Source organism: Limanda limanda, chromosome 18 (assembly GCF_963576545.1).
Source record: "Limanda limanda chromosome 18, fLimLim1.1, whole genome shotgun sequence".
Taxonomy (NCBI): Eukaryota; Metazoa; Chordata; class Actinopteri; order Pleuronectiformes; family Pleuronectidae; genus Limanda; species Limanda limanda.
In genome coordinates this window covers 12694709-12709393 of record NC_083653.1, presented here as the reverse complement: position 1 = coordinate 12709393, position 14685 = coordinate 12694709, and the positions used below count along the sequence as shown (strand labels likewise).

The 14685-nt window shown below is 42.4% G+C and overlaps 1 protein-coding gene across 4 annotated transcripts; it reads left to right on the top strand.

The window, feature by feature from the left end:
- The first annotated feature begins 480 nt into the window (after positions 1-480).
- Positions 481-14302, top strand: vegfab (vascular endothelial growth factor Ab). 4 transcript variants are annotated; one of them, XM_061092102.1, is made up of 8 exons: positions 483-1197; positions 3267-3309; positions 4265-4461; positions 5246-5322; positions 7126-7158; positions 9788-9862; positions 11447-11590; positions 12682-14302. In XM_061092102.1, exons 1-8 carry the CDS (start codon positions 934-936, stop codon positions 12701-12703), a joined length of 855 nt encoding a protein of 284 aa, XP_060948085.1. In that variant the 5' UTR covers positions 483-933; the 3' UTR covers positions 12704-14302. The 4 variants fall into 4 exon arrangements, with proteins under 4 accessions (XP_060948086.1, XP_060948088.1, XP_060948085.1 ...); XM_061092104.1 differs by lacking the exon at positions 9788-9862 and having other exon boundaries at positions 484-1197; XM_061092103.1 differs by lacking the exons at positions 11447-11590; positions 12682-14302 and having other exon boundaries at positions 481-1197; positions 9788-11013.
- The last annotated feature ends 383 nt before the right edge of the window (positions 14303-14685 follow it).

Genomic DNA, 14685 nt, shown 5'->3' with positions numbered 1-14685 from the left:
TAACGACTCACGGTCACCGACTGCTACGCTGCACGGCGCACGCACACCAATCCGCTCACACGCACACACACAATATAACCAAGGCTACGTGTCCGGTCACACACACACGCTCACTCCGTCATTTGGTGGAAAAAAATTGGCCCTGATCTCGAATCTATCACCATGTGTGGCACCATTTGAATTTTGAATTATATTTATAATACATATACATATTTCATATAATATCTTACAATTTTCACATTTCGAATTTGCTCAGACTAGAGTTCAGCGCTCTGTGTTTTTTTTGTTTTTTTTATAAGCTGTCTGGTGATGGTGTTTGATCACATGAAAGTTTTGAGAGAGGGAGAGAGAGGGAGAGAGAGAGAGAGAGAGAGAGAGAGAGAGAGAGAGAGAGAGAGAGAGAGAGAGAGAGAGAGAGAGAGAGAGAGAGAGACTTTGACGCCGGCCAGCGCGCATCATGAAGACACACCTACCATTTTCCACAGATCCACGAATCCACGTCTGTGCTCGTAAAGCTCTCTCAGAGCCACAGTCTGGAGCGACCGCGTTGAGCCTGAACACCGAGGCTGAGCCGACCCGCTTCGAGTGCGCAGCAGTGCCGCAGGAGTGAGACAGCGGCCAGGGGGGGCCCGCGGACAAAAGTTTTTCTCAGTGGGGACGAATATTTCTCAGCAGGCGGGTTTTATTTTTTACTCAGCGTCACCCCTGGGTCCCCGGCTTCAGATTGCACCCAGGAGTAAGTTTCATATGGACACTACTTGGAGAAGCCTGGCGCAACAAGCATGGGATTATTTTTTTTGTAATGTGGATTCCCATTCCGGTGCAGGCAACTAAAGGTCCGCTGCAAAACAATGTGAGGCGTTATGCGTCTTGGATTTTCGTGTTTCTGGATATTCTGAAAATAATAGGCAACAGTTGAGAAGGAAGAAGTTTATGCGCAAAGGATTTTACCCCTTCAGCCCCCGGGACCAGCATGGATTTGCCGCTACAACCCCCTTCCCCCTGCGTGTAGAGCAGAAGTTTTCGCCGGTCCACTTTGTGTTGTTGTACTTGTTTGTTTGTAAACTTCATGTTCGAGGACAAATCGCCACATTGGCCGCTTGGATTTTAAAACGTCGCCTGCCTTTTGGATTTTCCAACACGATGAACTTTATTGACAGTTTGACTCTAATATTTTTGACGCTGTCAGCTGTCAAGGTGAGTCCGGAAAGTGTACTGGAGCCAAAAAAAAGAAAAAGAATAACACAACACGGGACGACCTGGTGATTAATGTGTAGCTCGTCCTTGCCTTTCCTCTGGCTAGGTCATCGCTCATGTTTAAACAAGCTGGAAGCTTTTCCTGGCTTTGGGGAGATTTAAACAGCCATTACGCAGAGCCCACACTATAAACCAGAACCCACACACTGGTGGGGGGTGCGTTTTTTGTGTCGCAAATGTGCCATAGGGGAAGACTTTTGTAATAATGTTGTGAAGTTTGACGCTAGGTGATCTGCAGGCCTGCTCTAACACCACCTTGGAGATATTATTACGCTTTAAAGGCGCAGTGGCTCCATTCTGAATTAGGACATGTGAGCAGGTTCACTCCTGGCACGGAGGCGACCCTCATGGTGAGCCCGCTCCACTGAGACGGAGCACTACTTTTCACGCTGAATTTTAACACTCGGCCCCAGGGGAGAGGAGGGGGAGAGCGGGAGAGAGAGAAAAAAAAAAGAGAGAGAAGAACAGGCGTCACTCCACAGATTAATCGGGTTCACTGGGGAATTTTAATGGCTCTTTGAGTGCGCACTGTAAATCATTTTCCATAATCATTAATCAAGCTGCGGTGTGCCCGAGCAGGCTTTGAGCAAAGGTTTCAAGGTGACGATATAACGCAACACAGCACTTCAAAAGCAGCATTTCTCCACAGAACCAAGGCGCTAACATGATTTTAAACGAGAGTTTTCCACTTTAGCGCATGTTTTAAGTTGCTATGCGGTACCTTTCATCCAAAATCCATGAGATTTATTTCTCTCCACGGTCCGATGAAGTGTTTATTAGACTTAACTGCTTGATTTAATGAGAGCTAATTCACCCAATCAACGCGGAATCGTATCAGGATTCTGCCTCAACTGCTCATTTCCAGGCAGCCTATCATCACTCGGTTTAAGGGCCGATGTTCACAGCTTGACACTCGTCCATTAATAATACAGCACACATGGGTTTGGAAGCGCAGGGGTCTCGCACCCCTTAAGGCTGGACCCTCTCACGCCACCAGAAGTGGGTGGAGACTTCAGACAACCAACACAGGCTTTCTCTTTTTTTTTTTTTTACTCTTTCATTTAAGAGATCGAAACGAGTTTGTGCGCTTTCCACAAAGGCGCACACTCAGGGAACACATGCCGGTGCGAGGACCCGGGTCTCACGCAATATTGGCGAGACATTGCACCAATTGCGCGCGCTTGTGTGTGGAAAAAAAAGGAGGGAGGGAGAGGCGAGGAGGCGCGCGGGGCCATGCGTGCGTGTGCGTGGAAAAGGCGACAGGGAGAGCTGTGCGTAAATGCGCGCCACGGATGGAAAGTTGCCAAAAAATCCTTTGTGGTCCGACTGGTGTGGTGACAGCGATACGCCCCCGAGAAGGAAAGAAGCAGGCTGGGGTTCTTACCGGTTTTAGTGGCGACAAGTATTAATCCGTGTCGCCTGCAGAGGAACATATAAAAGCTTAAAAAAAAACTCAAACACAAGCAAACTTACCTCAACTGTTTGGAGGTTTTGTTTCTGCCACGTATGATGTGGCAGAATTGGGATCAGCTCGTTTGGCTGCTTGTACCTCTGGTCAAATATTTGGCCATATAAGGTCTTATACCAACAACACACACGAGGATTTGTGACAGCAATTTAATTAAGCTCCATAATCTGAGATACGAATGTTTAAAAACTTGCTCAATGGCACATTCTGGCTTCTTCTTAAAATGTCATGTTTTCAAGAATAAGTTTACAAATATGCTGTGAAATAAGAATCCTGCTCATGGAAACTCTTTACTTTCTTTATTGGGTATAACACACACTATATCTGCAGTTGACCCTCGTTGCCCTCTAATCTTCTAGTCCAAGATAAGGCACATAATGTCCCTATTTTCATATTCTGCCAACAGAAATGTCAAAATGCAAATATATTTATTTTTTTGCGCAACTGTGGATAAGTAAAGGGTACTGGCTGCATTTGTCTAAGCTCTTGCAAAATCTACAGTTACTAACGTCTCTTTTTATTTTTTTCTTCTTCCTTGCAGAGCGCCCACATACCGAAGAGCACAGAGAGAGGTCCACATGACGGTAGGTGTCCCACAGGGCACCGTGGGAATACAGTGGGACTGGGCTCCATGGCTGGCACACGGCCAAACAGAAAAAGGGCTGGTCTGAGGTTCACCTTGACTTTTAAAGGCAAATTATCGCCTCCTGGTGGACATTTTGTAGTTTGACCCTGCCAAGATTAATCCCCCCCTCCTCAAACACACTATTTCTTGTTACATGAGCACAGCTTTACCTCTAAATTCCAACACGTGGATGTTTTCACCTTGTAACAGCATTCCTTTTTGTTTGAGGTTACGCCAGGGGAAATGTTGTGGTGACCAGACTCCTTTAAAGAATGGAATTTCCCCCTCTAGGCTCACTCACAGTTTCATTAGATTGTTTTTGCACAATCCCAACATTGCCCAATCAAATTTGGAGAATCAGAAGCTGAAGTGTGTTTGGCTTGGCTTAAGACTCGCTCGGGTTTCTGAGTGATATTTTGGAAGTGTTGTAATATCTTTCTCAAGAGCAGAACCCCTGCAAAGATGACTGAAGGTGAAAGAGCAGACTAGAGGTTATTATTGTACAGCTGTTGGTGAGCTGATCACAATGGAGCAAAGGCAAAGCTGTAAATAAGAAACGAGGTGACTCTCAAGTCCAGCAGAAGGGTTCCTAAAACGATATTTAGACTAACAGAGCCCTTGTTATTTCCTAATGGAAATTGCCCACATAGGTCAATCTTTATTTATTTGTATTCAAACCAAGGTTACCAAGTGCTTCTCAATGGAATAATAGAAAGTAAAACGTGTGTGTGCATGCATGCACAGGCTTTATCTCCTTCACTCTGACTCCTCTGAGAGCCTGCCAGCTTTTTGCAGTATTCAAATTCGTCCTGTACTTGTGTGTTACTGTTACGCCACAGTGACATTCAGGAGTCGGTGGTTTAGTCTGGAGCTCCTCGGCCATTTTATAACCGTGCACCCTCTGTGTCTCCCAGTGATCCCTATAATGGAGGTGTACAACAAGAGCAGGTGCCAGCCCCGGGAGCTGCTGGTGGAGATCCTGCAGGAGTACCCGGAGGAGGTGGAGCACATCTTCATCCCGTCCTGCGTGGTGTTGACGCGCTGCGCCGGCTACTGCAACGATGAGATACTGCAATGCATGCCGACGTCCACCTATAACATAACAATGCAGGTCAGCGCGCAGCATTATTTACAACTGTATGACTTTGTTATAGGGGTTACGAGGGGTAGGAGTGACCTTTTTTGCTGTATCTTCTAAACTTTTCTTCAACTGGGAGGTAACTGTGTCTGAAAAATACACTTGATGCTTATTTTTGCCCAAATGTCACAGCTGAGGAGCACAGACACTGGGCAACATCAAGTGTCCCTCTGATTGGTCCAGAGCCCTCCAAGTGCCCTTCTCTTTGGCACAAGAGCCACTTCAAGTCTAAGTGCAACTAGCGCAAAGGCTGCTCTTGCTTCACATTTGGGCAAAAATTAAACCGATGCGTCTCTAAAAAAAAAAATTCCCCTCTGCTCCTCTGAAACTCCACTGATCCCTCTGGTTGAGACAACACAAGGACTGTGGTCGAGCTCTTTTTTGAACTTTGTATCTATTGTTCCCGGTTCCTGCTTCGTTTGACACAATTAAGTTAGAACAACAAGTTAAATGTCTTTATTTTTAACATCTTTAGTCCTGTTTTTTATTTCAATGCCTCCCCGGGCATGATGAACTAAAACATAGGATGTCAGCTGATCAAGAGTTGTTGCCTTCCTGCTCTTGATCGGCTTAACACCCCAGAACCATTTAATCATCCGAGGAGCAGGGTGGGAAACACAGTGACCTTTCTGTGTGTCCGTTTAAGTCGGTCTGTTCTGTAAAGTCTGTATCATAACTCACATCTCACAGGACGTGTGGCATTTGTGTAAACATGTTTGTATTTAACTCTTTGACCTTTCGTCTCCTTCTTTTGCAGATTAAAAGAGTAAAACACCACGTACAGCAAAATGATATTGACATGAGTTTTACAGAACACAGCGCATGTGAGTGTAGGTAAGAAACCCCCCCAACACACACACACACATTCACACACACAACACACACACACACACACACACACACACACACACACACACACACACACGAGCACTGGAATGCAAACCGCTGTGTGATTGAGTATCAGAGCAGAGGACGCTCAGGTGCATCGCGTCAAGTTTGACACGTTTAACAGAAACCTATCGGGATGACACACTCACAGCGTCTTATCGTTGCTTCTGTCTCATCACTGATCTCAAAAAGACAGAGCACACACATCTCAGCAGACGTCTCAGCACATTGCTCCAAGTTATCCTCATTCCATCTCGTTGCTCAAGTAAAGGAATCACATTTGTGTGAGTGCAACCCCTTTGTCTTCCCTCATGTTCCATGTAAAGGTCATCCGTGCCTTAGTTATCGATCTCCGAGATACGCGCCATGTCGTCTCCGTGCCCTGCAGTCGCAATATGGCGACTTCTCCTGTCAGACCTGCTGCTCGCCGACGACAAACTGAGTGAACAAGTTCACTCAGTTTGTTACTCTCGCTTTTGTTTTCCCAGGCAGATAAACTGTTTTCAATCTAATCTATTTAAGCCTGTTTTGTCTCGGAGCCAGATTTGAGCGTGTGTGACATGAGTGAGCTGTGTCACAGCCGCGCAGAGGGGACGTGTATCGTCCTCCCACATTTAAGGGCAGTCTAACAAGCAAACAAACATTCTAGGGAGGACTTTTGGCCCGAGGGTCACGATCCGTTGTCACTCTGAGCCTCTTCCCGGAGCTACTGAATCGAAAGTATGTTGAATAGTTAGTCACTGTGTGCTCAGAGAGGCTGCCCTGTGTTATCTGTTGAGGCCCTGGCTATTAAGAAAGGCCACTCTGAACTTTATGCAGTTCTGCTGACTCAATATTTCACTGTAAAACCATTAAGATGAGGCCATAGACCTTCTATCAATTTCATCAATTTACTGTTTTGAAGTTGTCGTTTCACTATAATGTTACAGTCAGAAAAACCAATATCTAGCATGATACATATTCAATCTTATACAAATATATATATACTGGAAATGAAAATAATATAAGTTAATGCTACAATCACTTCATAAAACAGAGGGGAATCAAATGAAATTTTGTGCTGTGACTAGGATAAGAAGTTTCTTTAATATAGCCCTGACACAGTTGCAGGAGACTAAACAACAACGAGGCTCATATCAGTGAGATAAAATAACAGTCGGTAACGCTGCATTACATCGTTTTGCTTGAATCAGCACAGGAATGGCCTGCTCCGCTACAAAAAATACAAGCCTGATCGGCCGTCATGAAATTCTTCCTGATGATTTAAAACGATTACACCTTTGCGCTTTAGTTATTGTACCGCTCTGTCAACTAGAAACTTGGCTCGGTGACTGGGACCGCCTGACTACAATCATGATTCATTGCTACACACTCTGCGAGTAACGAAACAAAGCTGACAACCTGCTATTGTAGTTTTGTTTTCATGTGTGTGTATCCATCGGTAAACACACCTCTTGTGTGCCCGTGTGTGTGTGTGCCCGTGTGTGTGCGTGTGTGTGTGCGTGTACACTGCATTATTTCCCAACAAACCTGGTTCATTGGCATTTGAAAGTGAAAACCAGACTACCACAGTTTCTGGTAAAGGAAGCTGATGTAACATGATTTGGGAAGATTGGTGTGAGCTCAGCCGTGCTGATAATGAGCCGTCTGGTCTGTGATGATCTTGATATGTTTGATAAGTATCTGTTTACGTGGAGACAACAGCAGGCCGTGATCTAATGCCATTTTTGTTTTGTTCCTGCGTTTCAGGCAGAAGACAGACGTGAAAGAACAGAAAGAAAAGTGAGTACAGCGCTCTCTCTGCATGGAGGCCGGGTTTTTATTTTTTTTTTCGCGGGGGGAAACAATGGGGGATTGGAGATTTGATCTCTTTTTTTGTTTTTTTTGTTCGTTTCGCTCTCAGCCGTCTGCAACTCAACATTATCCCTCATGCTATTTGTACTCAATTGATCCGTCTGCTATATTCTCACCTTTCTTTCCGCTGTCTCTGCATTTTTCATCCACAAACACTTCAATTAAAATCCTGCAGCAGACAAAGTACAGCACAAGGTTATGCTAAGATTAGCGTTCACCGCTCAGGTGATAACCACAGGGAAAGCCACTCAGGTGAATGAGTGACACTTGATGGGGTCATCGCCCTCTGTAATCCTGTCCTTTACACCTTCCCTCTCTTTTCTCTCTCTTTTTTACATTCCTCTCCTCTCATCTTTACTGTTTACATCCCACTTAACTTCCGTTTCTCCGGTGTCTTCTGCTCTGATATAGATAACAGTGTTTCTGACCCGTTAAAGGTTTCTGTTTATGATCCTCGCTTGAGTGATCCTCTCCCGCCATGCATTGGAACTCAGTGTGCTGCGAGTAGTAAAACTCTTGGATCCTCCAATACTGTGGCCAGTTGTTAATATCTTTCTATTGCAGAACGATCGTTTGTTGTATTTTGGTTTTACGTCAGGTTGACTGTCGTATAGATAAGGCTTCGTTTTGAGACCTCCCCTTTAACCTTGTCTTCACTCTTTACGAGTCCCACTTCGGAGGCCTGCTGCTACAAAGTGATATGGTCTTAGGGTCGTTCAACTCCTGTTTCTGACGCTTTCATACTTTTTATATTTAATGTCAACCCCTGACCTCTCAGTAGTGTGAGGCATGCGATTCTGTCGGGATGAGTTTTCCCAATGAGGATGTGAAACCACATAACTGTCAACTTCCACAGTGGAACTGACCTCTGAACAATCACAAGAGGAAATTGTTACATTTACAAGACGTCAGCTTCATCCTGTGTCTTTCTGATGGGGACTCATCTGTCATTGATTCACAACTGGGTCTGAACTAGCCACATTTGTAACTGCAGTTATTGAAGTAGTTGTTACAAATTTGCTACACGCAGGTGAGGAATTCCAAAAACAAATGTGATTAAGAGTTTCTTTGGTTTATGATTTTAAGTTGTAGGCCACAGTGCTAATTTGCTGATACTAGCATGCTGACAAACTAAAGCTGAGATGGTGAACATGGTAAACATTATACCTGTTAAACATCAACATGTGTGCATTGCCATTGTGACCATGTTAGCTTGCTGATGTTGGCATTAAGCTTAAAGCACTGCTGTATCTATATACAGACTGACAAAAGCTCTAGCACAGCCTTAGACGTTATCTATTTTCACCTGTTACCCAGTTGTATTTGTCCTTTGCAAACATTTACATTTCAATTTGTCCATTGACTCATCTGGAAATTTCCACTGACTGCAGTCAAGGGTTACATCCGTCTATCACCAATATTTAATCAATACAATTAAATACGTAACCTGCTGCTGGGTAACAGGTCAAATGAAAATTGAAACGCTGTCACCAGATCTTGGAGTAAAATATGCAAGGTTACAAATTGGGCTTGTTCGGACCCAATGATGTACTGTGCACATGTCATTTTAAATAACTGGACAAGCCATGCCTAATCATGGTGAGGCCAAATTGATATTTATTTATGTATTTGGTTTTTTGGTTTTGTTTTACCATTTTTCTGTTTTTGTGTATTTAAAGATCAGCACTTATATACTGCAAATATCATTAATAACCGTAGAACCAACATTGTTATTGTTTTTGCACTTCTAGTTGAGTATTGAAGTTTTCAGTATAGTTTTATACATACAGGAAAGAAACTTGTGTAACTCAGCTTGCACTTGAGCAGACACACAGATATTTTGATGCAGCCTGCACATGTGAAGCTCCCGGTGTATATACAGTATGTACATACATTGTTTGTTGCTGAAACAAGTTGAATCAGCCATAAAGCACTGACCCAGATAAGTTGCAAGATGCACTTTTGGTGTACAAATCCAAGTTTAATATCCTCAACACATGGAAGAAAATTTTGGGGTCACTGCCCGAGCCGAACTTCAGACTATTATTCGTGTTCTGCTGAGTCACTGCACTGTTCTACAAAAAGTATATTTGATATTTATAATATTTCATTAATGTATAATATAGATAACAATGTACAGAAATATGCACTGCCGAAGGTGTGTCTTTGCTAATCAGGTCACGATGGTTGCTTCATCTTTCAAAAGAAAAAAATGGTTGTGTAAATTTGTGCAGCTGTCTTTAAAATCACATCATCCCTCAGTGAAGTTGTTGAGATATGGTTGAGACACTCATGTTAACACTGCCTGATGCCTTCCTCATAATGTAACAAGTCATAATCCCAAATAATTCAATCATTAACAATAAACTAATCAAACAGTAACCTGTTGGAATTATACATTTTTTTGACTCCTGCATTTTAATTCGTAGAAATCTAGAAAGATCGCCTTTAATCCATGTTGATTTTGAGCAATCGTCATAGTAAGGTTTTCCAAACACTTCAGTCCGCCAGAGTCTCTCAGGCATCAATCTGCATTGTTGTCCTCTCTCTCTTGCAGAAAACCCCGGAAAGGCAAGGGCAAAGGCTTAAAGAGAAAACGAAAGAAAAACCGCGACAAAACAATTCACGATGCGTATGTCAGCTCTGCCTTCTCCACCTACTTGCACCTGAGTGTTGCGCTTCTCATGATTAAGCTAATTTGGGAGGAGCTCCTCTGTCCCTTCTAATTTTGCATCATTTAATTTGCCTGTTAGCCACATCAGTTAGCATGTTGCTCCTGTGCATTGTCCCAACTTTGTCTCATCCGTCAATGTCACCCAGAATTATCAGTTGTTAACTGTTTGCTAACGTAGCATTAGCAAAATCTTACATAACAGCGATGCAGGAGACTTGCCACAGCCATATTTCAATGAGAAATGAACCATAACCCATTTCCATCCCTCAAATCCAAATCTCCTAATCTCCTCCCAGACTCTCCAGAACAATGTTCAAAAGAATGTCACTCCGTATTATGAAAAGAGAACGATGGTTAGGATGAGATACAGACACATATCAGGAAAAGCAGTAGAAACCTGAGGTACAAGTTGCTCCTAGCATGTCAGATAGCGAGTATCTTGATTGATTATAGACGTGTTTTAAGAAACAAATGTTGCATCGACTGCTAGGTGTAACTTGAACCTTCTACTGAAACAAATCACAGCTCCACCAGCATGGCTCCGCAGGCCGGCTCATGCTGTGCCGGTATCTGTTCTGGGATCACCAGGATTGTAATCAGGCTTCTGTGTTCAGTGTTGAGTCTGTGCTGCTTTGCTGTGTCTCGTACCCGTCTGCTTTCCACTCGTTCTTCTTTTCATCTTCTGCAGATTGTTTTTTTTGCTATCCCCTGCATAATGCTGGTACTTTTCATGTATTGTGAAGATAAGTGATGGCCATCTATTGCCTTTTTTCTTTGTTGCTATAGGGGATTTGTAAACCAGCAAATTGTTAAGCAAGCACAGTTTTTTGTGTCTTCGTTCGGGTGCCTTTTTGTCTCTGAGCCCATACAAAAGCATCCCTAATTTATTCAAATATACTGCAATGATGATCTGTTTCTTTATTGCTGACACTGTGACAGGATACATGATTGTGTTGTTATTTGTAATTTGTATATTGAGATGTCAATGGAGAACCTGAGCCTTCATTTGTTCATTTTTAGCCTCTGTTCTGAATCTAATGTCTCTTTGTGGGAAATGCAGTCTTCAGTTTTCACTCAATAAAATGAAACTTTTCTTAACGGAGAACCAAGCAGACCCTTGAGTCTTCTTTATCAGGAGTTCAACGTCTTTAACAGAGAGAGTCAGAAGTGTCTTGTCATTGACCCGCAGTCCGACGCCCAGATGTGTCGTTTTGTGTTGCAAGAGCAGATCCAGAGCTTTTCTCACTGCATGTCTAACACATCTAAGGCATTTGCGAGCGGTCCAATCAACGCAGGGGTTGTGGGGAAGTGTACTGCTTGAGTATGTGCCTGCTCTGTGGGAAATCTGTGTGCAACACTACCAAACTACCACATGCAGAACTTGTCAGGCAGTGGCATGAGAGAGCAAAAGTGGAGCATATAAAAAGGTTTGGACTTAGGGTGACCTCTCTTATGGTTGGTTATAGAACATAATAATAATCTGCGTCTCTCCCTCTTCCTCCCCGTCTCTCTCTGTCTCTATGTCTGTCTTTCTGTGTCCAGTGTTTGTGAGCCATGTTGCGATCACTGCTCAGAGAGGAGAAAGCGTTTGTTCGTGCAGGATCCCGCAACCTGCCGGTGCTCCTGCAAACACACAGACGAATACTGTAAAGAACGCCAACTAGAGCTCAACGAGAGGACCTGCAAGTGAGTGTTCAGGGTTTAGAAAACTAAAGCAGAACGCAAACTTCTGGGGTCTGCATAAGAAGTTGAAAGAAAATACAAGTAAAATCACTGTATTTGTAGAGTTACAATTTAGAAAAATTCAAAGCCCGCCGTCTAACTATGTGTTCCAATTGTCTAAACAGAGGTGGTTACATTTTTATGAATATTGGTAGTTATAAAAGAAGATTGAAACCATCTCTCTTGTCATATCCAACAACCGATTAGCTTTTGCAAACCTATGAACTCAATGTGATCAAAGTCGCTTGAAGTCACAAACCTCAAGTACCTGAATCTGCAACTACCCTGAGCTTTATTGCAGCGTTGTTTCTGCCTCATGAGTTGGTGGAGACAAAAATGCTGTATGAATGTTGTTCATCAGAGCTGCTAAATGTATTGATAGGCAACTCTTCGCAAAGAAGTTTTCCATTCTGACATAAAATTATCAGATATTAAAAGTGGCATCAACTCTCTCAACAACTCTCTGCAGGAATGCAAATAAGCATTTGACCAAATGTGTGGCTTTAGACATGAGTTATTGGTCCAATTAAACCAAGAGGAAATTAATAATAATAATAATTTTGCTTTGGAGCTGCTGGTGGTAGATTTGACTACTTTCACACAGAGCTGGGCTAAATGATTTGTCACTGCTTTCAGTCTTAATGCTAAGCTGAGTAAACTGCCCTCTGGCTCCGGCTACATTTTTTAGCATGCATGCCTATATGAGAAAATTACTTTCTGATGCAACTGTCTGCAACAGAGTCAGGAAGTAAATACTGTTGAACTATTCCTTTTGACTTTGTTAATGCGATGAAGGGTTCAAATTTCTAATCATTAAATCATCTATTGTATAATAGGAATGGCTGACCTAGAAAAAAGTATCAAAAGAGTTATACAAAATTGTCTAATGGGAGTTAGACCGCATCTGATGTTAGGGCTACCTGTGTATGTGTGTGTGTGTGTGTGTGTGTGTGTGTGTGTCTGTGTGTGCATGCGTGCCTTTGTGTGTGTGTGTGTGCGTAGAAAATGCCCCAAAAGCTCAAATCTTTTGCTTTTCTTCATTTCTTCTTGTTTAGATGTGACAAGCCGAGAAGATGAGAGAGGTGGGATCACCAGATGTACAAGATGAAGGAATATTCTAGAGATATTTCACAGCACAGCACTTTGACCTTTGAACCGTAAGCTCTTCTTTTCTGTGGAAAGCATTCCCCTTGGACTGGCTGAGAGAGAACAAAAAGAAAGACTGAACTGAAGTTCCCTCCCACTGTATATCTCTGTGTACATAGACCATGATAAAAGAAAAAAAGAGTACAGAATTGTTATGCTGCTACAGAAACGAATAACTAAACCCATCATTTGACAAAACACAAATAGCCGCCATGTGGTTTTGCATTTCTAACAGGCTTGCAGTGCAGGTGTAGTCTCGTTGTTGATTCATTGTATGCAATTACTTCACTGGATATGAGTCTACTGTGGTTGTGTGTCAATCAAAAGTTGCAAAACCTCTCAATCTAAGATATATTTAACTGCTAAAACAGTGGGTGAGGCTGAAGAGGACATGGACGCACCCTCCTTTCTAAAACGATGGATGGACTCTCGTCTGCAAATGTCTACTTTTGTTTTTGGACTATAACAGAAGGACACTGCGACAGACGATGGAAATCTTGAATCTGTGTCTCCGTGATATTGCTTCCTATCCTCTGAGGACATTGCAGGACTGGACAACACACAATATTGTCACTATTGTGATCAGCTTGCAGGAGAAAAGACTCTGGAGTGCCATATACCTTTAAAGGGATACTGGTCATCGATGATAGCATCATATGTTTTGCTATGTCCTTCATGAAAACCACTGAAAACATCCTATACTGTAGATTCCATTTGAAAAACTGTGCCTCACAAAATGTACTGAGAAATCCTTCGAGTGCTTTTTAAATTATTTTTTGTTTTCCTTTTTCAGGAGAGGGGATTGTCAAAGTAGTTTTATTAGTTGTTCAACTCAATACAGAATCTATTGATTACATATCTTTTATCTTTATGCCATAGTCCATTCTCGATAATTTATAATGTTATAGAGTATTTTTCAGTATTCAGTCTTCTACCCATATTTAATTTGGTCTATTTATATATGCAGTGTTATGTTCCTGTGGCTGTCCTATCTCCCCCATTTGTAAGGTCACTGATGGCTACTCTCAGCATGGAGACTCTCTGTGCATTTCTACGACAAAAAAAAATCAAACATGATTTGTTAACATTCCCTTAATGGATCACTTGTATTGATGTACTGATGACACTCTGGATTCTCAACCCCTTTTATCTAAGGGTGTGGGTGCTGTGTAGAATTTTAATGTATCTGCGTGTTTGTGTACGTGTGTGTATGAATGCGTGTCCATGTGCATTTGCCGACATGCACATATGTGTTTAGGTGTTAGTAAGTTGTATTTAAGTATTTAATGTAGCGGACCTGTGTTCTGTCCGTCCTGCAAGATGCAAATACAAATAAACTACTGCTAGCAGCTCACTCATACACTACTACCACACAAATTTGGATAACAATCTGCCATCAGTCTTGGAGCCCTCATTATAATTTCTCTTTGTCTCTTCTTCAATATTAACATGTTTTCTGTGTCTATGTAAAACAGTAAAGCATATTTATTTTCAAATTATATTGTTTTTATATAAAATAAGGAAAAGGTTGCTGTGTTGTGAATACTGTGTTTTCAAGAGATTTAAATAGGCAGCGTGAGTTTTCCGTGTTTTTTGTGCGGCAAGTGGGTGCTCACAAATCTGCCGATGCAGAATGTAATCTGGATGAAAGTAGAACAGACGAATAACAAATCCCTGCACGCTTTTCATGACAGACAGACAGATATTCATCCTTATGAATAAAATGGCACTTTGAAGTAGTGTGCAGTAATTAATCTGTTAAATGAAACAGGCAGCCGTTTAGGACCGCCAGCGGAAACAACACATTTTCTGAAAAGTGTTGTCGTCCGTAAGGATACATAGCATTTTCATTGGCCAACAATAACAATAGCAAAAACTACTGCAAATTGCGGTCATTTTTAACAGGGGGAAAA